Below are 26,505 nucleotides of genomic sequence, written 5' to 3' on the forward strand. Positions count from 1 at the left end.
GTAATTATAAGCGAGGGGTCCAGCGGGAGACGTGGAATTCATTTACGTCGGCGAAATAGAAGAAGGTTTTAAGAAGATTCTGCGCCTACGATGCTCGTATTCACAAAAATTTCCATAAGTCGTAGAATTTATTGTTGCGCTGTGTTGATAAAGTACTTCGACAGGAATTCTTCCCATCTGAGGACGTACTTACTTTTCATCACGTGCTGACCGCCAAATAAAGTGTGCACAACCTTACACTCTTTGTGTGTACTAATCTCTTTTTTACATTCTTCTCTTCCGAAGACAAATAGAGAGTGGAATCGCCTTCCCCTTCCATCGCTGCCACTGAGGACCAAGCGTTATTCAAGTCTGCATTTAATGCGCACTTTCTGCTGGGGCTGCAAAATAACGTTTTTCCTCTGAATCCCTGTTATTGTCCCTCCCGTTTTGTATTTACATTGTGCCCACCCCCTCTGTAACGCCCTCTGGGTCCTGAGGGTACTCTAATGAATGAATGAATGAATGTAGCATTTCGCATGTTTGACTGCCGGCTTTGCCCCTCCCGCCCTAAAGAAAAGCACTAAGAAAGGAATAGCTAGGCACTGTTGTAGCAGCCCTCACCACCGAAGGAGCATTCGGCCACAAAGACGTTGACTCGTTTGCTGTCGGCCGGCAATTAATAGTTTAGACGGATTAGACAGCGGCGCGAAGTATTATTGAATGATGTGATCAGAAATATTTTGCGAATTTTGGTGGAGAACTACACAGCTGTAGGTCCGAAGCTTCTTTTAAAGCTGTTTGGATAAAAATTACTCGGCTGTTCGCGCATAAGATGCGAACGACGCGTAAAGGCGAGAGCTGTCAGAGCGTGAAGTCTAGCTGCGTAACGAGAACGCGAAATCTGGCTGCGTAACAATATCGCCAAATGCGGTGGCACAACGAGACAGCGTGAGATGTGCTTGTAAGCTAACAACGCGAAATTTTACATCGAAATCGCGAGATCTGCTATCAATGACAGGGCGCAAATTTTCGCCGTATAGGTGAATGAAGCCCTTCTTTGAGTCAACGGACTTTTCAACTACATGACAAACACTGAAGTCCCGCCGCCCGGTTTAAACGAGCCTGACGCTTTTCTAGGGTGTCCGATGCTCAACGTTTACGATGTACTCCCGTATTGGACGCTATCTTTCAGCCTTCGTAGCTTCCAGTGCGCTGCAGGCAACCATTCCCTATTACTACCCTAGCCAGAATGAGCAGTATATGCTTCGTCACTTCAACGGGGCTGCTCCGGCCAAATCGGTAAACACAATTGGCTCTTAAAAAATTGTTCATATTTTTTTCAACAGTTACACAGCGTCATATAGAGTCGTTCATCCAACACGTCACCGCGCAGGTGGACCAGCTTTCTACTTAAATAGGCGAGAACGATGCTTAGTGTAAGGCGCTGTTACTGCAATCAAGAAACCTAGGCAATATGTAGATAGATGAATAAATAAAAAAGTCGCAGCATTGTTACCTTATTTTTCTTGCATTCTTGATTATAAAATTCCATTGTTTCATCGATAGCGGTAATCTTTCACCATTGCGGTAATGTTTTCTGTCTTGACCGAAATGCGCATGCGCATTGTCCGAGGAACTGGCTTTGTGTCCACGTAATTCCTTTGAGCCGACAAATCGAAATCAGGGTTCTCTTTTCAGCAATGAACATAAAAGAGCGTGCACTCCTTCCGCACCTTAATTTGAGCTCTTGCGCAGGGTTTCCCAGGAGTACTACTCCCTGAAGATTTGGACACGTGCCTGGATACTTTGGTTACCTTCAAGTGGGTCGACATGGTGTTGGAGGAAAGCCGGTCCGCCGGCGACGTGGCGCCACAACTGCCGTTCAGGTGAGTATCGTGAAAAGGTGGCACCTGAATTGCTAATAAAAAAAAAATGTTTCGCAGATAAGTGCCAATCTGATCAACACATACGCCTGATACAACAGCCGATATAAAGACAGCGCAGATGTGTGTGAGGTACTTCTCAACTTCTCACACCCTTCGTTAGAACCCCGGCGTTCGTTTGTTGGACCTTCTTAGTGAAGGCTTACTAACAACGCCTTGGTCACACGGCCGCTTCGGGGCTGCCGCACAAGCCACGTTGCGGGACCGCGCCCTCCGCTTTCACCGCCGCAGCTGTACGAACTCCTAGATGACCTCCAACAAGAAACCGCTAAAAGTAAAATGAATTACGCAAGGAAGTTGTCTGTTTCATTGAGATTTTACGCAAGGGGACGGTTATTTCGTAATCACCTTTCAAAGTAAAACTTCAGGACTCCGATGGAGGTCGCGCTTCTGACTGACAGTTGATACCTTTGTACCTAACATATTGCGTGCAAATATTTATTTGTAATCAGTAACATCTTTTAGTGGTTTTGTAAGTGATCGATTGCTTCTCTTACTGGGTAACGCTCACGATATTTCTGTTACATTTTCCCGGTAACCAGATACATGCACCCAGTTATTTTATTTACGACTGTATGCCACCTGTAGCCGACGACAGAGTTCTGAGCATTGCAGCAGAACTCCCGTGGTCGTGGCGTGCAGCAGTCTCGCGGATACGCATGTTCAGAGAGGCAGACCCGGGCCCTCAATAACTTCTACATGACATCCTAACGCTGCACCAGATGTGTCCCGGCTAATTGAATCCATGATGCCATGCATGACTCGATAACAATGGCGACTTCTGAAGTCGATGCCAGGAAATCATTAAGGACAATTTGTTCAGCGTTTCATAGGCCCTACCGAGTGCGCCTTCTCCGAGCCCCAGTGTACAATGAGCCGCCGAGCTTCACAGAGGGCCCAGACGCGAACATTTCAGAATTAAGCTGCCTTCAGCGCATCGTGTAGGTAATTACTACGCAGCCCTCTTCTCCAGTGCACACATTAAGCGAGTTTTCCGTGTCGCTACAGGAGCCTGCAAAAAAAAAGCGAGCGAAGATTATATAAAAAAAAATGTTGAAAACCAAGTCTTAGTTAAAATAAACCATGTATGAAGCGCTGCTGAGGATGCATGAAAGAGGCAGGCTAGCGCGTTCTTCTTGTATTTGTCTTGTATTTTTTTAATGTAAAGAAATGCTTGGAGAAATGCAACGTAAAAGTAATGATTATTTATTTATTTATTTATTCATTACCAACAGCACCTTTACAGGCATTACAGTGGGGGGAAAGACAGAACATCAAGCGTATTCGTGCAATACGACTTAGAAATGGAAAATACCGTAATAATGGTAAGCATAATGGTCAAAGAATTATAGACACTACTCGCATGCAGAAAAGAAAAAGAAGCATAAGTAAACTCGCATCAATCCAACGAGGCATCAAACGCATCATTCGATATTACATCAACCACTGACGATGGTAGTCTATTCCACTCTCGTATTGTTCTAGGAAAACAAGAATACATCCTGAGTAGTTCTGTGGGGCAAAACATTTCTCGTACTTTATGGGCGTGGTTCCCTCGAGCTGATGCATAATACGGTTCAAGTAGGTACTGTTGCCAGTCAATACCAATTGTAGTGTGAAAGATATCATGAAAAAGTTTTAAACGAAGTTATTTCCTGCGATTTTCAAGATACTCCCATTGTAAATGATTCTTTTGCTTGTGTAGCGCTAAAGGTAAAACTATAATTTCCACTAACAAATCTTGCAGCAAAATTTTGTGCTCTTTCAAGGCGTTCCTTGTCACCAACCATCAGTGGGTCCCATACCTTGCATGCGTATTCTAACACAGACCAGACGAACGTCTTGAACAGTAGCTCTTTAGCAGCCGTACTGAAATTTTTAGCGTTGCGCCGTAGAAACCCTAATGACTTGCCTGCCCTCGCTATTACAGGATCAACGTGACGATGCCATTTTAAGTCAGTGGTAAAATAAACTCCTAGGTATATATATATATATATATATATATATATATATATATATATATATATATGTACAGACACCCGTGACGATGCAATATTATCTAAGACTGAAACAAACATGGTTTGTTTTCTTGCTAAATGACATGAAAGCTGTTTTAGCTAGATCCAAACTCAAGTTCCGATTACAACACCACTGAGCAATGCGGTTGAGATCACACCGTAAAATGCGGCAATGGTCTTCATAACTAATAGGCTTGTACAAAATGCAATAATCAGCGTACAATCTCCAATGTGACAGGACTCCTTCATTGATATCATTGATAAATAAAAGCAAGAAAAGTGGACCCAGAACTGAACCCTGAAAGACGCCAGAAGTGGCGTCTCTTCTTCATGACTGAGCATCATTCAAAACTACGTACTGTTTGCGCAGTCTTTTGTATTCGGCAATCCATTCAGTAACTTTTGGTAATGCTGTACGTAAGAAGTTTCTCTACTAACAAAGAATGGGATACAGTGTAGAATGGTTTCCTGAAATCTAAAAATATAAAGTCTATAGAAAATCTTTCGTCCATAGCACTGGCAATATCATGTGTGAATTCAATTAATTGTGTTGTGCAAGGAAAATTCTTTCTGAAGCCATGTTGAGAAGGATTAAATAGGGAATACCGAATAATATTTTCTACAATACTTGACCATCTAACGGGCTCTAAAACTTTGGATGCAACGCACGTTAAAGAAATCGGTTAAAGAAACCGCACGGTAGAACTGCACGCCGGAGACCTCAAGCTCCCCGAACACAAGCTCGGCAGTACGGGTACTCCACAGGGTTCGGTCATATCGCCGTTGCTCTTCAACCTCGTCATGATCGGGGTAGCGAGGGCAGTAGCGGGGACCGGCGTCCGGCATACTATCTACGCCGACGACATTACCCTGTGGGCGGTCGGTGGCACCGACGCCAGCATCGAGCAACAGCTGCAAGCGGCGGTTACCGCCATCGAGCAGCACCTTGATGGCACAGGCCTAATGTGCTCGCCCGCCAAATCCGAGCTGTTCGTCCTCACACCGCTTCGACCGGGACGGAAGCGCGCTCCTCTTCGGGAGTGTGATCACATCAAAATTGTGACTGCATCGGGGCAACGCATCCCCGAGGTGCCCAAGATCAGAGTACTGGGCCTGCTGCTCAACAAGAGCGGCCGCAACGACGAGACCATCAACAAGCTTACCACCAAGGCAATGGACGCCATCCGGCTCATACATCGAGTCTCTACACGACGGGCGGGCATGCGTGAAGACAGTCTCGTGCGCCTTGTCCAGTCGTTCGTGATCAGTCACATTGCCTACGTTGCGGCCTACCTTAATTGGCACGTCACTGACAGGACCAAGATCAACACGCTGATCAGACGGGCTTACAAGACGGCGCTGGGTTTAATGGAGACCACGAGTACGGCTCGGCTCTTGCAGCTCGGCGTCCATAACACCCTAGAAGAAATAGCCGAAGCGCAGCTCACCGCGCAATTCGAGCGCCTCTCTACCACCAAGACGGGGCGCAGTATACTGACGTCCCTGGGTTACAACCCCCAAGCTCCCAGCCGGCAACCGTGCGAGATCACAGATGAGGCGCGGGCCCACATTTACGTGGACCCCATCCCGAAGAACATGCACCCAGAATACAACCAAGAACGGCGGCAGGCGCGGGCCAAGGCCCTCACCGAAAAACACGCCCAAGACCCGCACGCCCGGTATGTGGACGCCGCGGAATACAAGCGGGAAGGCTTCGCAGCAGTGGTCGTTGCGGCGGCTAACGGCACCAAGACAACGGCAGCGAGCGTGCGGTGCACGAACGCCACAGACGCTGAGGAGGTTGCCATCGCTCTGGCGATCACCGAGGCCGAGTGTCGCACCGTGCTCAGCGACTCGAGGAATGCCGTGCGCAATTTTGCCAAGGGGCGAATATGCGCGCCGGCGGCCGCCATCATCGGCAAGCTCCAATTTCAAGACCGCGGCAGCACCGTCCGTATCAAGTGGTTCCCGGCGCACGCCGGCGAGTGTGCATCCTCACCGAACCACAACGAGACGGCCCATTCGGCGGCGCGAGCGCTTACCTTCCGCGCCCCCGAGAGTGACCGTTCCGTGTGGTGGTTCGAAACCAAGGACAGATTGACTAGTTATGCCGAAGTAACCAAGTGTTACCGCTTAGCTCGACGGACAATGCCGCCTCCCCACCCGGCACTCAGTCGGGAGGAGGCCGTAATCCTAAGACAAATACAGACCGCGTCACTCCTCGCCCCCGCAATGCTGCACGTGCTTCACCCAGAGCTCTATCCGAGTGGGCTGTGTGGTGTTTGTGCAGCGGGTCCCGCGGACCAATGGCACATCATGTGGGACTGTGCCAGGTTCCCGACGGCAGCTAACTCCAGGACTTACCCGCCAGAACTTCAAAGTGCGCTGCAGTCTACAGACAAGGACTCACAACTATGGGCCGTCCAGCAGGCCCGGGGTGCGCTCGAAAAGCACAAGCCTCGTGACCCACTACAAACGGGCCCAACGGGGCTAGTGCAGAGTAGAGTATAACCCCGGGTCGACGCTTGGCCAGCGTCACGACTCGTTAAATCGTCGTTTGCCGGCACTTTATTAAAGTTATTCCTATCCTATCCTAAAGAAATCGGACGATAATTAGCTACCTCACGTCGTGAACCAGATTTATGAACTGGAACTACTGTACCAATCTTCCAATCATTGGGCAGGGAAGTTTCTGCCGCTGATCTTTTTCAAAGAGTATTTTCACAAAAGGAGCTAGAGGTCGTGCACGAATTTTAAAGAAGTTGTTAGTTAAACTATCAAGTCCTCCGCCTTTAGCAGCGTTCAATTTCAAAAGCAACACATTTATGCCACGAGTGCTGATAACGACGTCATCCATATCGCCCATCGGGCAATCAAGGGCTCTATTCCGGGCGTTCCGCCATTTTCTTCGAGGCGTGACGTAGACGCGATGCGTTCAAAATGACGCTGATGGCCCCATTTTGCTTTCGTAACATGACGCAAACTTGACGTTTTGCTTAAGAAACTGAAATGAAGGCACCGAACCTAACATTCTTGGTAAAGCAAGACAGTTTTCCTCCTGAGTAAAAAATAAAGCAGCCAGCTCAGAGCCTACGATTACTCCGTCGAAAACGCTTCTCGCTTCCGTCGTCTGCTGTGTACTGTACAAGCCGTCGTCTACTCCATTAGCTAGGATGCGTGTACCCGAAAAACGGAATGAGTCATCGTATGTTGGCGCCAATGCGCTTGCTTTCTTCCTTGAGACAACATACGCGACCGACCAGTGGTGATGCGCGCCCGTTCTAGGTCACGTTATCGCTATCTCGTAAAACGTAAGCGACTCAGCCCCACTCGGCTGGTTGAGAAAGGCCGAGTATCACCGATAGCGTTGCGCGCGCCAGAGATATCCGCCAGCGCGACGCAAGCGCCGGCGCTGCCCTCTCTTGTTCACGTCGCTGTTTACTCGCACTGCGGGAGGAAACTTCAAGGCGCCGCCTTGCGTACATTCCTGTTTATAAATTAAAGAGACGCCGTTGTCATAACTTTTAATTGTGCGAAAAGGCAATAATCTTGATTACATACAAACGCAGCAATGAAAAGTGGACAACGTTGCAGAAAGTTTGCTATGTTCAACAAATATTATTTTGTATGAACGCGTTCTTTTAAAAAATGATGGCCTAAAACACAAATGCCAACCAACACCACCCGAGAGCGATGCAAATACTATAAGTGCTCGTTATGAACAAAATATTTTCATGGCGCCATGCGATACGCATTCCTCTCGACCGCCATTGCATATGGCTGCTCATTAGCATAATTCGCGCGGCTCGTCGCACCATAAATTATGGTGGAAAATCTCTGCAATGGCGGCCCAGCGCAACGTCACGCATCGTCAAATTGACGTTTACGAAACGGCCCTTTCGGTGACTCTCCTCACGGCATTTTCCTTCAGCCAATCAGCAAGCTGGCATGGTGCCTATCTTGGGTCGCCACCAAATATTCGCCAAATTGCAGATGCATTGCAATGGCTTCTGTACGCTACTGCTCACTTTCTTTTTGAAGCGCTAACGTCGCAATATAGCACCGAAGGATCAAAAAATGTATTAGTCGATAAAATTTGCAGCCGTTTCGTCATCAGCCGTTTCGTCACGTTTTGTCATCTTTATGAAAACGCAAAATTGCATTTTGCAAAACTTCCGTTTCCCGGCACAAATTTCAAGGCACGTGAGCTCGCAACAGCCAATCAGAGAGTAAACATAGCAGATAATGGCGGCCGTACGGCGGCCATGCGTATCGAGACTAGCGCCCCAATTCTCGCGGGGTAGTTCTGCGGTCATCGTCGCTTGGCATCACAGTGGAAAACACGGAAGCGAAATACTGATTACAGCATTCCGCTTGAGCTTTGTCGTCAGAAATGACGCCGTTTCTATAGAGACAGAGAGAGAACTGGTTCTTGTGGGAAAGGAGGAAAGGCTGGCACTATCTTCTGCAACCCATGCGGGAGCACGGCTCAGCGCCAGCAGGGTGGCGGAGATGGGATTAAAAGAAAGAGAGGGTAGGAGGGAGAAAGGTAGAGGGTCGTCCCAGCAGCATCAGAGCAGCCCGGCCTGGAGGGCCCAGTGGGTTCGACCGGAGGAGTAGGCTGGAGGTAGACCGTATAGGAGGTGGCCCAGTAGAAGTGAAGTAGTGGCGGATCAGGAAGCTCGAGGTGCGAGGTGGTGGGAAGGCCGTTAGGCCATCCGTCTTTGTAGAAATTTCCTATAGTCTCGCCGAGAGGCCCGACGAGTCGTGGTACTCGATGACACTTGGGAAGGCTGGTAGCTGATTACGACAGGGTAAGAGGATATCTTCCTGTCGTGAACATGGGAGCCCCGGGTGGTGGAACTCTTGCAGAAGTCGGCCGCGGTGGTGCAGGTGAGCAGGGAAGGCCAACAGGAGGTGCTCCGGAGTCTCTGGTTCACCACAAGAGGCACAGGCTGGCGAGGTGGCTTTCCCAAGACGGTGCCGGCGGGCTGCCATCAAGTAGCAGCCAATTCGCAGTCAGAGCAGCAACGAGGCATCCCTTTGTAGGAGGCCGTGCTGTGGAAGAGGCCGTGGAGGCCGGCCCAGGGACACCCGTCTGTCCGGGTGGCAGGCGATGATGTGCCGGCGCAGCGTGTCTCGAGAAGTCTGCGGCCGTTACAGCAGGGCTGAGGGGGACGCTTGAGTGGTGGGCACTTTTTGCAAGAGTGTCCGCCTCTTCATTGCCCGGGATCCCCACGTGTGCCGGTAGCCAATGCAGGGATAGTGAGCATCCGGCGTCCTGAAGGGCCGTCAGTCTTGAAGAGAGCAGCGCAACCCCAAGGCTAGCCCTGTCATGGTTCTGCAGGCAGAGCAGCGCCGCCTTGGAGTCGCAGAAGATGGCTGCCGGGGTCGCTGGTAGCTCCTCCGCAAGTAGGTCCACAGCAAGGTGGAGTCCTGCTAGCTCTGCTGCGGTAGAGCTTGCATGTCCCGGGAGACGGCGCAGCTTGCTCTTTTGTAGGGCCAGTGCAACGCAGGCTGCTGTGGATGAGCCCGTCTCCGGTATCACGGATCCATCGACGAAGATGTTAAGGTGGTCCCCAAGTCTCTCTTGGAGGACAGAGGCTGCCGTCTGCTGTAGGGCACATGCTGGGGAACGGTTCTTAGAGACACCTGGCAGCTCCGTCGAGATAAGGATTGGTGGCCGATGTGGTGGGCGATGCTGTACAGCGTTTGCAGGCGTGTCCCCTATAATTTCCTTATAGAGGCCACACAGCCGTCCCATGTGTGATGCTGGCCGGGAGCGTAGGCGGGTCAGGAGTGCTTGACCATCTGCGGCATAGTGTAGGCGATCAATGTGTCGTAGCCCCTGTTGCAGGAAGAGTAATGACAGGGGCCAGATACCTGCCTCAGCCAAAGTGGCGGCCACTTGTGAGGTTCGGGGAACGCCAAGACAGAGCCGTACTGCTGACCGGTGCTGCAGCTCTAGTTTCCGCAGGCGGGGAGGGGGCAGCTCCACAAGTCGCGGAATAGATGTTGCCTCTTTCCCATTCCTTTTCACGTGCTTCCAACATTACTTAGGATCATCTTTATTCCCAACTGGATAGTATCACTAAATGCATTCTTGGCTACGTGAATTGCCTTCTTCATTTCTGACACAATTTCTTTCAGCTTCTTCCTGTTTTCACTTGACGGTACTTGGAGAAAATTATGATAAAATCTGCCTTTTTTCTGTAATACTGCGCAATGCTTTCGAAAGACAAGGCTTGCTTATACTTCGTCTTTCATTTAGCACCCTACACGGTATAAAACACTGCCGAAGTTCTAGCATTTTGATTTTGGAGGCAAGTCCATAATTCATCTGTATATTATATTCAGCTTCTGTTGCAAAAAGATCCTAATACCCATCCAAACCTTCATTTATTTTATCAACCTGAGCTTTCGAATAGCTATACACATGTCTCGCCACTGTGTGCGCAGGTTTTACATGTGTAATTTGCAGTTCAGATAAAACAGCACTGTGGTAACTAATTTCAGGAATGACAACCGTAGAAATCAGCAATTGAGGTTGGTTTGTGAAAATCAGATCCAGAACATGATTTCCTCTAATTGGTTCAGACACTATTTGAGATAGTGCAAAGAAATCAACAATGTTCATCATTTCCTCATACAAGCGACCCTGACTTGAATTTAGCGATCCCTGATCGTTGCACAAAACATTTGGCCGATTGAAATCTCCGCCTATAACCAGGTTGTCCGCCTGCACCGTTTCAACTGCGGATCTCAAATGGCATAATATATCAACAGAGAAATCAGCTGTTCTACAAAAACTAGATACAGTCAAACCACGTTTGTTGGAAAAAGTCAGTTCGCAGAAAATAGCCTCACGTTCTTTTAGTTACTGCCTAATTACGTTCGTAATGCAGCAATTGTTCACCGTATTCAATATTAATTTTGAACGAAGGAATTTTAATTGTAATCGCTTACTTTCTTTTTGTCATGTGTACAAGCCTGATATCTGTCACGTCGCCGCACGCCTTCGCCGCAGCAAAACGGTTGTGAAAGTCCCTTGAACAACTCCATCTTTACACCCCACGACGTTACACAGGGTGCGTATCGTCTGGATACCCGGACACGCGTCTCTGCATGGTAATGAACGCGCTAATGCGGTAGACCGAGAGCTCGCTGACCGGGTGCTATTGGAAGAGCTGTCCACCCCAGACGACGCACCGACAGAACCACTGAAGTACACTGAAACTCTGCAACGTTACAGAGGTAGAAGGAGACACTTCCCTCCATAACACCGTTCCCTTAACCGAGAAGACGCTGTCGCGTGGCGACAGCTACAAACTAACTCATTCCCGTGTCTCTTTTACCTCCACCTCTTCCACCTCACGCAATATGCCTCATACTGTCCCTACTGCGTAGCAAAGCTCACAGTATATCGCTGCACCTGGGAATGCCCGCACCCTCCGAGCTACTCCCATATTCCTTCACTTTCACCTTCCCCCTAGGAGATTGCGCTGACCAGCTTAGACCCGCAAGAGCAGCAACGGCTGATCTGACGTGCATGCGGAATGGAGTCAGACAATGGGGCTCTGAACTAAGGGCTCCGCTCTGCGAGCAAGTCGCCCCACCTCATTATGAATAAAAGTTTTCTCTCTCTCTCTCTCTTCTTGGAAAAGAAACAAGGAGGATCCTCCCTCTGTTTTAAGCAGCTGATCACCAGCCGTGTACATGAAATCGCGCTTGCGGCTACGAAAAGGACATCATATTGCGCCTTTGCCTTTGGCAATGCCTACAATAATCATTGAGGCATTGCGTGCGCCTACAAATGTATAAAACGATTGTGGGGCCCGGGATGAAAAACACTACAGAATATGACCTGCTGAGTGCATCTTAAGACACTTCATTTTGTGTGCGTACATTAAGATTCTTCAGTATGCTTCAACTTTGTTAAACAAAAGTGCCGAGGGTAGTCGCGTTGTAATTGTTAGCTGCCCCAGTACGTAAATTTTTAGCTGGTTCTCTTGCTACAATGATAATTTTCACCGAGCACAGTTTTGAAATCGTAGCGTGTTTTCAACTGAACCGCACGTGAAACAGTCAGTTTTTTTTCTTGTAGCTGAAATGCTCTCGATAATTAGGGCGGGGTTTCGATAATTGTGGACGCGGCAGAACCAACTGGAAAATTTTAAATACATATATAATTTTCGATATCTCTATGTAATAATGCTTAACATGCAAGGAACATGTTGAACGTAAATTTCAAACGCAAGCTTTTATCGCGCCCTCTCCGGGGTGCAGCCAGTTCATCAGTGCCATCAGTTCACGTTGCATCGACCTTCAACACACTGATGCGGCGCGTCAGTAGACAGTGTCGCTACTCGAGGAGGAACTGGAATCGGGAACCCAAAGACGTTAAGATTCGACAGTTTATTTTTAGAGGGGAGGGTGGGGGATGATGGAGGGTACTTTTCAAGTATATTTAATTTTGTCAGCTCTGTATGTCAACACATTTGTTAGGCACATGGAAGAAGCTGAAAACTTGACGGGACATGCTCCTCCATTACTCGCCGCCGACGACCGCCTCCGCCGCTCCGACTGTGACGTCAATGCGCAGAGCGCGCGCCCGCTTTTCTGCGCAACAACACCGGGCTCGACAGCAATTACTAAACTTAAATTCGGCATACACTTAAGACTGCTCATACGTGTGGGAAATGCGAAAGCATTATATCGTTTGTAGAGCTCGCAACGCCATCAACGCGCTCAATTTAAACACCCATGAAGTGGCGCCACCTACTCACCACCGTCACGTGCGCTGCTCAATGACCCATGCATTAGTCAGCGGGATGGCTGCGACGTGACGTGTGCATTCAGGCACAGCTTTAGTAAGCCAGAATCGTGGACCATCCGTGGCTTCATGGAAGCGTGCTCGACTCCCAACCAGATCGAAATCTGCAAAATTTTCTTTTCAAAACAACTACTTCACTTTATTTACAGGAACCTCGCTGAGAAACGTGACGTCAATCCCAGCATTTTCTTGCGTGTTTTTCTTCTTTGCGGCGTCCGCCATTTTTCGCCACGGCGCAGTTTCGCCAAGGGCACGCCGAACATAGACACCTAAGGCTTTCGCCTTAATAGCGCAATACACTGAACGGTGAGCAAGACTAAAAACTACATGAGTACTTGAAACACAGAACATTCTCTGTCCTACTCTCTGTCCTCTGTATTGCGCTATATTATCCTTGGGAATGGTGCACTTCCACACTTCTGTACTGCACAAATGCTTTGGAGAGGACGCTTTGTTGAAGTGAAAACAGGTGGGGAAGTCAGTCTGCTTTGCTCCCTCGTCCATGAATGGCCTCGTGTTATGCCGAGATGCGTGGTAAACGACGACCGTGCACAGCGTTTTTACTACTAGCTTGGAGCATAACACGTTGCGTTTATTAACACTTAATTATAGGATATATATATATATATATATATATATATATATACATGCATTTATTTACATGCCGCAGATCTATGTGGGTATGTGGGCTGTGTCAGGGGTGACATCATTATTAGCATAAATATACAGGAAAACAAGCAAAGAGCGCTACAACGACATCATCGATTTATTCCAAAGGCAATATTTACTGCTGACAAATGGACAGAAAACAAAATATCACTGCACCAGACGAACGCACGTCCTGTTGTAGGTGTTTTTGTCGGTATATGTAATGCTTTGTCGAAGAGCTAAATTATGAGCCACCGCCATGCACAAACCAAGATGCTCCTTGGCTGCAGAAACCTTCGAGTTGCGAGACAACGTCATCGGTGACTATAGGTTACTGTTCCGGGTCGTCTTCAGTACTCAAGGGCAAGTACTTGTAATCTTGCATGACATTTCTGAGAGTTGGCACAATTGCTAAGCACCTGTAATTAAGGATAGTGAACTTCGCAGTGAATGTATTGTTTCTTTTTACGTATGTTACAATAGAAAAGAAATAAACAGCGCGTAGAGCGAAAGCATGTACCCTGTAACGCAAAAGTTTAAGCCAGTGGGTCACCATTTCAACCTTCTTTGATTGCTCTCTAGTTGTCTACCAGATTCGTGCTAGTATATTGTATATCCAATGTGCATTGTTTAGTTGATACGTGGTAGAGTCCGCAAAATGAAAAACGAAGGAAAACGCAAACGTGATTGGTTATAAGATCGACAGGAGACGTTCCTTCTCATTGGACAGAGCTAACCAATTCCATCAGAGGACGACTTTTTGTTTCGCGCGTTGCACCAAGCGAAAAGGCAATGTCTTTAGTTGCATGTAAAGATACTCGAAGATTTTAGTTTAATATTAGTTTTACGCAACGCAGGTACAAGTAAACCCTCATGTTGCATCCTTCGGTAATCCTAATTACGCTGATGGTTATGAAGAAAGAGGGGTGAAAAATGTCTTTCCAATCGCTACCAAACATAATGCAAGGTACGGTCTACTTTCACAGGGAACACTTAATTAGTATTTAAACCAACATAAACTCGAGGTATCAAAAACTTCATAAAAATTTGCTTGGTGTGGTTTCTTAGGTTGTATCGGCGCCAGTATTGCGCGCTCGTGGGGACCGAAAAAGAAAGGGCCGATCAACCTGGCAGCAACGAGATCAAGAACGCTCCAGGCTACCGGGCACGAGCGGGGGTATGCTGCTCAAACCGGCCAGCCGCCTATGTAAATCGCCGCCGCTCACAATAAAAGGTAGACGACCCCGCATCTACCGGGTGGCTTACAGTTGGTGACCAGCGAACGTGATTCGCCTTCTTCGTGACAACGCGGTGATGGCAGGCTTGCCGACTCCGCGGTTCTACCCGCCGCTTCCCCTGTTCCTGCCCGATGAAGTCGTCGGCTGGATCGTCCAGCTGGAGGCTACCATGGCTCAGAACAGCATCACCATAGAGCCCTTCATGTGAAAGGTGCGTGCGTATGTCCTCTCAATTGATGTAGCCATGGAACTGCCCTTCCCTTCGCCGAGCGTCACACCTTACGAGACCTGAAGCGGGGCGTGCTGAACGACTTCTGCGTGCCGGACTACCAAAGCAGCCCTACAACACCAGCTGCTTGCGTCGAGATGCCCGCTCCTTTGCCATCGGAGCGTGCGCCAGCCGACGTCTCACCTCTGACCGGATCGTCGACGCACTACGAGTCACCGGTGAGTTTGGTGATACGTGTGCGTTCGCCGAGACCACCGCAGGTAGCAGCCGAAGCGAATCAATGCTGCCTGACGCGTCGCACACAACCAGCGATTCTGCTAGCGCGACGGCACCGTCGCAAGACAACACGCGTTGACTCCCAGAGGTGGAAGCATCCATGTAAGCAATGCCGACCACACAGTTAGACAACATGCATGCCACTTCGCACGGACGCTCTCCCGCGCCTGCCACTCGACGCGGTTCGACGACCGCACGCGCGTAGTCAGCTCCTCCTGCAGGGTCGTGTACACCTTCTGTGGTGCCCACCTTGCGTCTTCATGAGCCCTTGGCGCACGAGACCACAAATCAGGTGAGCAAGCGAACCACATGCGTGCGGTTTGCGACGGCCTCAACGCCACAACGCGCGCGCCACCCTCGCTCAGCGTCGCACACGACTTCCCGGCGCCATCACTGCGCCAAGACTCTTCCTCACATCCCTCAACGCAGCCACCCTTGCAGCGTCTCCCATGCTGCAGCTGGGGCACCTGCGACGCAAACTTTGCGAAGGCGTCCCTTCGCCCGTCGTCCACTAAAGCGCATGTACTTCGCCTCAGCTGACGGCACCCCATCCTCAACACAGGCTTCAGCGGCACCAGGAATCAAAGGGCCTTCCCACACAGCATAGCACAGAGTGCACTTTCAGCAACGTGCACTGTCGGCAACGTGCACGCGTGGAAGGTGCAGGAGAGGCTCCTGCAACTTCCGCGCCAGCGGTGCAAGCTGAAGGCACGCCTGAGAGGCGCGCAGACTGCAGAGGCACCTGCGCAGCCACTCTCTCGAGGTTTCTGCGCCGCTGTTGCAACTGCACCGCCGTTAAGCAGATCCTCGAACCGTCCGCCTCCTACTGACAGTGGACCGTTACAAACTGTACCACGTTAGGATGGAAAGTTGGGCGTGTTGGTTAAGCATTGTTGTAAAAGGCGTCCTGTGTGTGTGTGTTCCTTCGTCCACCGTCGTTGTCGCGCCTTCACTTCAGATCAAACTGTACCACGGCCTCTACGAGCACGCACCAGCCAGTGCCGCCCTTCGGAAACTAGTCCAGTGCACCGGGCAGTCTAAATGCCATAACCTTGACTCCTATTCTTGACTGCACATACTGTATACACTTCGTTGTGCCTCATACCACATTGTGCATAACCATGTATATTTTCTCTTCGCTCATCCATAATTGCAAACGTACATATTGAAATTTTGCATTTTGTCTTTTGTTAGGACTCGCTGGGGGCGGGGCTTCTGTAGCGGGATTAGTACCGGACGCTCGTGATCGCCGAAAAAGAAAGGGATGGTCTATAAAGCACGAACGAGATCAAGAACGCTTCAGGCTACCAGGCCCGAACGGCAGTATACCGCTTCGCCGGCCAGCCGTCGCTGTTAATCGCCGCCGTTCACAATAAAAAGTACACGACTCGCATCTACCTGCCGCGTACAAGGTAAACTCTAATTGTAAACAATTATGGTTTATGGCTTATATCTTATCGAAAGTACCCTGTTTTCATAAGCTGACGAGGTAGCTTAGCGGTTATGTCGCTGCTCTGCTGGCCTCGAGGTCGCGTGTTCGATTCCGGCCGCGGCGGCCGCATTTCGATGCACTCGTAATGAGAAAACGGTCGCGTTTAAAGGACCCCAGCTTTTAAAGCTATGCCACAGTACCCCCAAGTACGACGTGCCTCATAATTGATCGTGTTTTGGGACATGAAGCTGAAGAAGTTACTAACTGTTCTGGACTGTAATCACTCTCGAAATACCAATTTTTTGTTCGCTTTAATAGTGGCACGTAAAAAAAGAAAAAGACGGACAAGAACTACAACAAAGTATGTAAGCAATTTGGCTCCATGGCCTGCGACAATACTTTTGACCGTCTACCGGATCACACAACTTTTATGCCCAGCTCTGCCTGATTTTTCTAAACAATCCGGTCCCATACCCAACCTCCTCGGTTCGCGCTCTATGTGCTATACATAGATTTCCTGCACACACCCACTTCGCGCAAGTACAGCGGTAAGGTCTGCAAGTAGCTCTTGAAAATGGTCGTATTGATCGCACAGTGCGTTCCGAAAATAGTTTAGCATACTTGTATTTTATTTCTGCAAGATCGCGTGCTCAGTAGCCGTAACGCTGGTTGCACTCGACAAACTAGCAACGGTCGCTTGTGTTTATGCTTCTGCTAGTGAAACTTTGCCATGAGATCTCATTATTTTTTCCATAATCCGCTCAGAAGGAACTACGTAATCACCCTGTCGGCGGCATGCATATTTATGTGTAGAATGTATTTGTGCATGGTTGGGGTAACAAAATACAGTACGCACGTCTTACGGAAACAGCAATGCGGAAGAAGAAACATAGGTAAATGTCCTACGGAAGAAGCGCTAACTTCATTATGGATATCCAAAATGCATTTGAGGCGTACAATTTAGTAGGCCACACTTTAGAGGACGCCATTGTAGACTTTTCTTTATTTAGCACGTATACTCCGTTTTCTTTATGATATAGTTACATAAGAGTGAACATGATATATTCCCGTGGAACTTTACGAATAGAGCAGGAAACAACAAAGTTCGTGTAATTTTTTCACGTATTCGAACGAGTTTTTGTTATAGCGATCTCTTATAGGCACATTTTATTGCCGTGTCATCGACAGGAAGCACCGTTAAGAGTGCGAAGCCTTCTACGATGCTGGAGCGCATACGCATGGTGACTGCAGTGAACGCGGCAGCTATTTCCCGCGAAGCTTGATGCAGCTGCAAGCGTGGTGACTTAAAGCACTGAACATTTGTGCTCATGGGGTACTCGTCCTGGTCAGCAAGTAAAAAGACGAAAGGCAAACACGTTTGCGGCTGTATTGCTCGCTCGCTTCAGCTGGCTGGCTCCGAAACTGTGCCGTGGCTGCAGCGGTTCTCTTTATGCTTTATTTCTCAGTGTGCGGTCAGGAAACAAAGCGTACCACTTGACCCGGGTCCGAAAACTGGCGCCCCGTCTGACCTGCGCCACCATTGGCCGACCCTGGCCCGCATCCGGCGGAAGTCGTCCGCTCTCGACGGCCGTTCATTGGCTCACCTATTTCTGTGACTCCTTTCCCTTGAGAGGCCCGTGTCGTCTGCTAATCGATGCGGGTTGCTTCCCCGTCAGCTCTGCACGCCGGTAAATCGGTTTCTTCTCAAAGGCAGGTTCGTTCGAGCGCGGATGACTCATCTACAGCGTTCTTCTTTGCTCTTTCTCTCTCAACCTCCCTCTCCCCTTTCGTGAGGGAGCTGATCATTTTGTAGAGGAAGAAAAATCGAAACCAATATTTCGACGAGGCAACTGTCGTCAAAGCACAAAGCTTTTGGACTCTCTGAGGCGCAATAAGCCGTATCGCCTGCTCCGCCTAGAGGCGCATACCTTTCTTGTTGGCTTTCCATTCCGTCGGCGTTGTGTGCTTTTGTTCACTCGAGTCGTCAGTGAAATCTACAAGCTGCGTGTGAGGACGTCGCATAGACGAAAATACCGACGTATGCTGAACGTACTATTTCAGCCTTAGTCATACGAGCATCTACATCTTAGCCTTTGCGAACGGTCAGCACGCCAGCTAGCGATTTTGGAAACTACCTGGTAATCTGTGAGAAAACTTCGTGTCGACAAGGGACTACTTGGTGAACTTGGAAGATCAACACGACGAAGTGGTGCCCTGAGGGCCTCTGGAAAGCAAGGCGCCCGCCAGCAAGGTGTTTGCAGCTTTCCCTGTGTTACGTTAGTGAGGACGCCGTGTTTATTCTGAACGTGCCTGTGACGACTTGCTTTAAGAGTAAGAGTGCGAGCATTCATCGAAATTACAAGTCCTCTGCTCATTATTCAAAAGGAATTATTCTGAGTAACCCTCCTCTTCTCCCTACCTCCCCTTAACTCACGCCTTGTGTGAACGAAAAATACGAGAACGAAAAAGTCTCCCCAAGTCTGTATCGTTCAAAGTGCTGCACTTGTCGCGAGCTTGAAGGAAAAAGGAATGCCAACGTTCTCTATACGCTGCCGGCCAGGCTGAGTACCTATTTATTTCCAAGCTACGCAGGATAGCGGCACCTAAATTGTGTTGCCTTCAGCACTTTCCTTGAAGATTTTTCTTTTTGTGTGTGACCGAACACCGAGGTTTTTGTGAGCGCTGATACACAGCGCCCTTTCGTGAAACAGTTCACTCGGACATGTCCCGGAGAATCAACGATACACTTACGCCTCCCCTCTGGTGGTCATTTCCGGAAGTAGCGGCAAACCGTGGAAGCTCTGAAAGGTGAGGCACATTAATCTTTTTTTGTTGTTTCAAATGTTGAAACATGGTTTTAAAAGAAACAACGCAGCAACATTCTTCGACCTTAAAATTAACGAGATATCTAACATTTGAGAACTTGAGCTTGTTATTTTTAAGAAGTCGCTGTGTAGTTATTCGCTCAAGTGTTTGCGTTCGCGGTGTTCCTTCTTGTAACAGTAAAGCTGTTGCAGGCACTTGATTCAATTGTGCCATGTGTCGGAAGTGTTATAGTCGTGTTAATAATCATCATGTTTGTGTAGCCGATGTCACAGAAAAGCTCTCCTTGCCCCCACCCATAATTAATATGACCTCCACGTCCAGTGAACAGTCTCTTGTGCCATCGTCGTACCTTCGCTGTTACCGCTATCCTTGAGGTCATATGCCATTGTCAATCTCCTTGTTGTCGTCTTACCAGCTATTGCAGTGTTGGACACACTTAATTCTTTCCTTAGGAGGTACATCTGTGTGATTTCTTTATTGACCAATTCTGTAAAGTAAACAGGGCGAGCCTTTGTTGCCAATTTTTATTGACAGCGAAACTCTTAATGCGATTAGAAGCGTTCAAGAACGTTGTATGTTTTCGCGGTTCTCTAAAAAAAGACAGAATACTTACAAAGTGTTCAATTTAGAAAAATGCAGGGGATGTTAGGTGGCTTTCTAAGCGCGTGTGTCAATTAGGGCTTCAATGAAAATTGCTAAGCCTTTGTCCTCGGCCCGTTTGAAGGCGTTATATGAAACGCTTAGAAAGTTACGCCAATTTCCTGGGACGACCGAAAACGGCATATACTTCATATTTGCAGGACATACGGGCCACTCTAACGGTACCACTTACCTCAAGTTTGCAGTGTGTAGCTTGATTATGTGCTTTGACAATAATTACTTAATACCCTTCTTCGAAATTTTGTGCCCAATAAGAGGCATTCAGTTCTTTTGCTTCGTCTCCTCGGTGAACTATGCCACTGACTGTGTATTTTGATGAATTCCGAACGATAGTGTTAGTGACGAAAGATATACGTTTAATCTGTGTTGGTTAATAACAGCCTTTCTTTTGAAAAGTTACTTATTAAAGCGTTCAGAGTCTCACACTGCCACTATCCACAATGTTTCCCAATCTTAAAACCACTATACAGGCGACCAACTTTAAATTCGGTTAAAATTGGGAAGGAAGGAAGGAAGGAAGGAAGATGTGAAGAAGGAAAGGCAGGGAGGTTAACCAGTTCAGCTTAACCGGTTTGCTACCCTACACATGGGAGCGGGATGATGGATGAAAGATGGGGAAGAGAGAGAGAGAGAGAGAGCACACGACACAGCACACACATCGTCAGTTACAGTCCGACACTATTGCGTGGTACGTGACATCACTGTCACAGCCGCTTGTCCAAGTCTGTCTCTTTCATAAACCGAAGTAGTCCCTTTGTCGCTTTCAGCTGCGATGTCTTCTGTCGGCGATATGCGAAAGTAGTTGCAACTGACAATGGTCTAGTGTCAAGGTGCGCTAGAACGGACGCCAGGGACTGTCTCTGAACATTATATTTAGGACAGTCGCACAGAATGTGTTCCAGCGTCTCCTCGCAATGACAGGCATTACAGAGAGCGTTGTCGGCCATTCCAATGCGAAATGAGTAAGATTTCGTGAAGGCTACCCCTAGCCATAAGCGATAAAGCAGAGTGGCCTCTCTTCGGCGGAGTCCAGTTGGTATGCAGAAATGCATCAAAGAGGGCAGGTCGTATTGACGAGTGCTCCGGTTGGTCTGGCTGCTTGGTGTGCACCATAGAGAGAGCGTGATCTCCTGTGCAAGCATTCGAAGTCTGCTGGCTGCGTATGACCGTGAAAGGGGTATGGCCTCTTCCTGTGTGTCTTCAAGAGCTGCCCGAGCGGCATTATGGGCGTCTTCGTTTCCTATGACGCCGCAGTGACTTGGCAGCCACTGAAACGTCACGTGGTGTCTTTTCTCATGTGATGTATGGAGTGGGCATCTAATATCGAATATGAACTGTTCGAATAGCCCGCGACGCATAGCTGATAGCGCAGATTGTAGGGCTGCCTTTGAGCCACTGAAGATTGACCATTGTCGAGGTGGTTCCCGCTAGACGAAACAAAGTGCAGCGCGAAGAGCAGCTAGCTCCGCAGATGTCGATGTCGTTGGGTGGTCAGTCCTAAAGCTGATGGTAATAGCTCTTGCTGGGGACAACCACAGCATCGCACGAACACTGCATGTTTGTGGAACCATCAGTATAAATATGTACACTGTCCGCTTAGTCCTAAAGCTGATGGTAATAGCTCATGCTGGGGGAGGGGGGACAACCACAGCACCGGACGAACACTGGATATTTGCGGAACCATGAGTATAAATATGTACACTGTCCGCCTACCTCTCGTGCAGCAGAAAAAATGTTGAGTGCAATATGTGGCGAAGTATTCGTGTTCCTGGCTTAAACAGAAGCGTTGCAAATAACTTCTGAACACTCGTTTTCTAAATGCGGAAGCATTTCTGTGCCTATCCAACGAGGAAACACAGTCCGTCCGTCACATAAGACGATCGCTTTTAGAATAGGGCCTGCAGCAGCGAGCGAATGGGGAACCAGCGTTGGCGAATCTGGCAGCTTGAGTCCGTAACTAAAATATGCTGACACCGTCCCGCATGAAAACCATGAAGATTGCACGGCATATTTAACGATAACAGACGCACCCGTACTAAAGTTCGTTTAGGCCGATGTGCCCAACCAACTTCTATCCACGGCCAAACGGGTTGGGAGTTTCTTGCACGTCAGTGCCCAGACAGGTCAGCAGCTGGACACATGTGCTTCAACATGAGCGGTGAACTTGCTGATGCAAAATCGCAGCACGAGTTACTGTAAACTGTGTCCACTTCTCGCTACGCTGTGTGTTATGGCGCTTCTGTTGGCACGCTAAGTTTCAGCACTGGTTGCCCATTGACCATTGTGCGCTGTCTCTCACTTTAACGAGAACTAAGGGGCGAGAACGCAGCGCACACGAAGCTATCAGCACTCGGTGCACGGGCCCCATCGAAGATCGCTTTTTAAATAGGAACCGCGTGGCGGCACCATACGCATCCGCCGCCGGAGTACAGTTGATCACGGTTTATAACGGTTCGCATCGAGAGGAGGCAGTCATTGACCACGTCTATGTACGAGGTCTACCAAACGTGACAGTGTTCAATTACGACACGTACTAAAGCACGCATCAGCCAGTACTCGTCTTCCACGAAGCAGCGGCATCATCAAAACGCACCATCATATTGCCACATGTAGGAAGCGGGTCGAGGGCGATAGTGGGTCGAGCCCAAAAGAACAAAAACCGCGAGCGTCTCTTCCTGCTCGCGCGCTAGCCCCGACGGACGCGCTTTTAAGGAGCCAGCTGCTCTGCGGTTTATTAAACCCCCAAGAGTACTTTGAAGGCTCGTAATAAACTGGTTAAGGTGCTGGGTATCTGTCGCGGATGTTGCAGACCCCTCCAAGGATCTGCACTACGAATCCAGTGCTAGTCAACACTCCCGTGCATTGGGCCAGCCACAGAATCAGGGGACAAGCGCCGGTAGTCGCCAATGCTACGGTTCGCACCACTTTATCCGGTATGACCAGTGCTTCCGCTCAACCCGCACCAACCGGTACCGAGAGCATGATGTTAAACGGGTATACACTTGAGAGCCCACGAGTCCTTACGATGTACCATGGGGCGGTGGTCGCAGATGTTGAAGACTGTATGGTCGTTCGAGCGCGTGGCCGCCTTGAACCACTGGGACGAAGCGGCAAAACTGAGACACGTCTGCTTCTACCTGGATGAGGGTGTGCGTAGATGGTTTCGGAACCGTGAAGAGCAACTGACGTGGCGTGAATTTTGTCGTCGACTTCTGGAGGCCTATGTAGAGTGTGCATGTGCCACCAGTTAGTGCCAGTGCTTTGGGAGCCTATATATTCTGAGTGGACTTGGGACTACTCAGGAGCTGCTCTGCTCTGACCTCTATGTTGCTCGGTACAACGTGGCACACAAGACAAGAGTATCAACTGATGCCAGCTCCTTTGGTCTTGGCGCTGTCCGGTTACAAGAGCAGCCTTCCGGTGAGTGCCGACCAGTTGCCTTCGCGTCGCGGTCACTCACACCAGCGGAATGTCGGTAGAGCCAGACGGAGAAGGAGGCTTTGACTGCTTTTGAAGAGTATGTTCGTGGCCTATATGTCTTCCTTGAGACAGACCACCAGCCACTCCTGGCGCTCATGGGCACCGTGGATATCGGTTTCCTGCCTCCGCGGATTCAACGGTTCCAACTGAAGCGGATGCACTTCCAGTACCAGGTGCTGTATTTATCCGGTAAGTTAATAGCCACAGCTGACACGCTCTCACGTGAACCAATGGATGGTCCGCCGCCAAATCAAGCTGATTAACTAGAGCTCATTGTGGAAGAGATTCTTCGCTCTGTCCCGGACTTCGTCGCCACACGTCAAGAGGAGTTCCGCCGTGCCCAAGCCAATGATGACGAGTGTAACATTCTGCTGGAATACTGCACCAAAGACTGGCTTAGGCAGTCAAGGCTGCCGCCCCACGTTAAGAGGTACTGGCAGCATTGTGGAGAGCTCAGTATCTGTGAGGGGCCACTTCTAAAAGGGGCTCGCATTGTGGTATCGTAGACTCTTCAGCGTTCCATATTCGATCTCATTCACGACGGGCATCAAGGTGTTAACCGATGCAAAGCCATCGCTCGAGAGTCGGTGTGGTGGCTGGAGTAAATAGCCACATCGAGACCCGCATCTCTAACTTTGCCAAGTGCGCAGATACCCGTGTCCAACGTGCAGAACCAATGATGCCTTCCCGGACTCCAAGTGTTCCCTGGGAGGAAGTGGGCATAGATATTTTCCACCTGAAAGGTCAAGATTATGTGTTGCAGATTGACTACAGGTCACGCTTCCCTGAAGTCATCAGTCTGCGCTCTAGCACAGCACCTGCCGTAATCAAAGCCATCAACAGCGTCTTTCCGCGCCCCGGCATCGCTAGTGTTGTCCGCAGTGACAACGGTCCAAAGTTCTCATCCAATGACTTCTCTACCTTTGCGCAGGCTTACGGGTTCAGGCATGTCACTAGCAGCCCACGTTTCCCGCAGTGCAAAGGCGAAGGGGAGAGTATCGTGCAGACCTTCAAGGACTTACTGCACAAGGCGGACGAGCTTTTTTTGGCACTACTCACCTACAGGGACACTATCTTGAGTTGCAGCGTGAAGTAACACAGACAGAGACTAGAAGCCGACAGGACGAACGCTAATTCTCAACTAAATCTTTATGGAAACTTCAACATATATGTTGGTGATTGCATACACCGCAGCATATGAACATAACAAGGTCTAAAGAGATCAGTTAAACATATCATGAGACTTGTCAAGAAAGTTAGCGCTCGTCCTGTCTGCTTCTAGTCTCTGTCTGTGTCACTTCGCGCTACATTTCAAGATCATGTTACCGTACCATTCGCCCAACTTTCTATCCTCTTACAGGGACACTCCTGATGCCAGTGGATTTATCCCTGCACAGCTTCTAATAGGCAGACGCCTGCATACCAGAATTCCCAAGACGTTACAGCAGCTCTAGCCAGGCTGGCCCTCGTCTCGGTCTTTTATCCGGAGTGATCAAGTTAATCAGAAGAAGCAGGCACGAGACTTCTACCAGAGGCATGTAGCTCAGAAACAACGCCCGCTTCTGAAGGGTGAGCAGGTTTGAGTGCGTGATATAAACAGTCGTGCGATGGCACTAGGACCAGCTCAACGTCCCCGGTCGTACGTTGTGGAGTCCCCGTAGAGAGTTCTCCAACGTGATGGGCTACATCTTGACCCACTGTGCAATGACCCGGGGTCCGGGTGAAGAACCAGAGACGAAGCCGCCATGCAGTGAAACTCGTGCAGCGACATCGGAGGTAGTTGCTTCCGTGCCAACTTCCCCGGCGTCATCCCAGCCCAGTTCGCCTATTCACGTGTAGGGATTTCGAAGACAGATCCGGAGGCCAGAAAACTGAGCTACTGATTGGGTCGAACTGCACATACTGCGTTTCAAGAAGAAGGGGGGATGTAGTGTGTGTATGAGCCACCAGTTGGCGCCAGTGCTTTGGGAGCATATATATTGGATGGCGAAGAAAGCCTTGGGCATTTTCTTTCTATTGGGCTTGGTGTACGGCTCGTTCTTGCGTGAACGCTATAACTTACACCAGTGCCGATCGCCTCGAAGGTGTGGAATGAGTGATTCAGGCCCACGTCCAGTTGCCAAACGAAACTATAACCACATACATCGAAGACGTGACGCGCCTCTTCTGAAGAGCAGATCCAGGTATGACAGAGGAGACGTTACGTCATCTGATGCGCGGTTCAAGGAACAGTTCTTTGCATGTCTCGTGCGGAGCCTTTCGAAGACGGTCGCAGAGTTCTTGTCGCAGGCCGTGACGATGGAACAGATGCTTCTGCATTGGTCTAACCTGTATGAGGGCAAGTGAACAGCATGTCCGCTGCTGACATTTTCACGGCCATCGGTAGCAACAGTGGCTGTCTGCGAGAGCTCATCCACTCTGCAGTGCGCGAAGAGTTACAAAAGGCCGCCCTCACACCAACACCGCACCCTACGGTAATCTCCATTGCAAGTGTTATCAAGGACGAGCTGCACCGGGCCTTCCGTGATACCTTGCCTCCTGGTAATGTTGCGGCAGGACCGGCTGAATAGCGCCGTGCGACCTACGCTGAAGTATTAAGACATACTGGTTACTCTCCACCACTGCTCGTTCGTGGTCCTCCTACAGTTTCACTTCAGTCGGCGCATCCGATATCGTAGGGCGAAGCTGGGTACACGCCGCTGCCCTTTGCTCATGCCGCTCCAGTTGCCCATCTGCCGGAACAACAGCTTCACTACATCGACGATAGGCGCACGTTCCCGCCCCTCAGAAATTGGATGTTTGGCACACCCGATCACCGGCCTCTGTACCTGCACCGCCAGTGCCCATACCAGTGCCTTGGATTTCGCGCGCCTTTTCCGCATACGCGCCGCCTCCCCAATACGGCCAGCGACACTGGGACATTGAGGACTACCTCTCTCA

General features: G+C 49.4%; 1 protein-coding gene across 1 annotated transcript in view; it reads left to right on the forward strand.

Moving 5' to 3' along the window:
* Positions 1 to 1,743: 1,743 nt before the first annotated feature.
* The window catches only part of LOC126534399 (cyclin-dependent kinase-like 4), a 114,152-nt gene continuing 89,390 nt past the window's right edge, over positions 1,744 to 26,505 (forward strand). The window contains exon 1 of the mRNA XM_055072876.2: positions 1,744 to 1,868. Coding sequence (XP_054928851.2) covers positions 1,813 to 1,868 — 56 coding nt within the window. The 5' untranslated portion in view covers positions 1,744 to 1,812. The remainder of the gene's footprint in view (positions 1,869 to 26,505) is intronic.

The sequence above is a fragment of the Dermacentor andersoni genome, chromosome 7, assembly GCF_023375885.2.
Source record: "Dermacentor andersoni chromosome 7, qqDerAnde1_hic_scaffold, whole genome shotgun sequence".
In the NCBI taxonomy this organism is placed as follows: Eukaryota; Metazoa; Arthropoda; class Arachnida; order Ixodida; family Ixodidae; genus Dermacentor; species Dermacentor andersoni.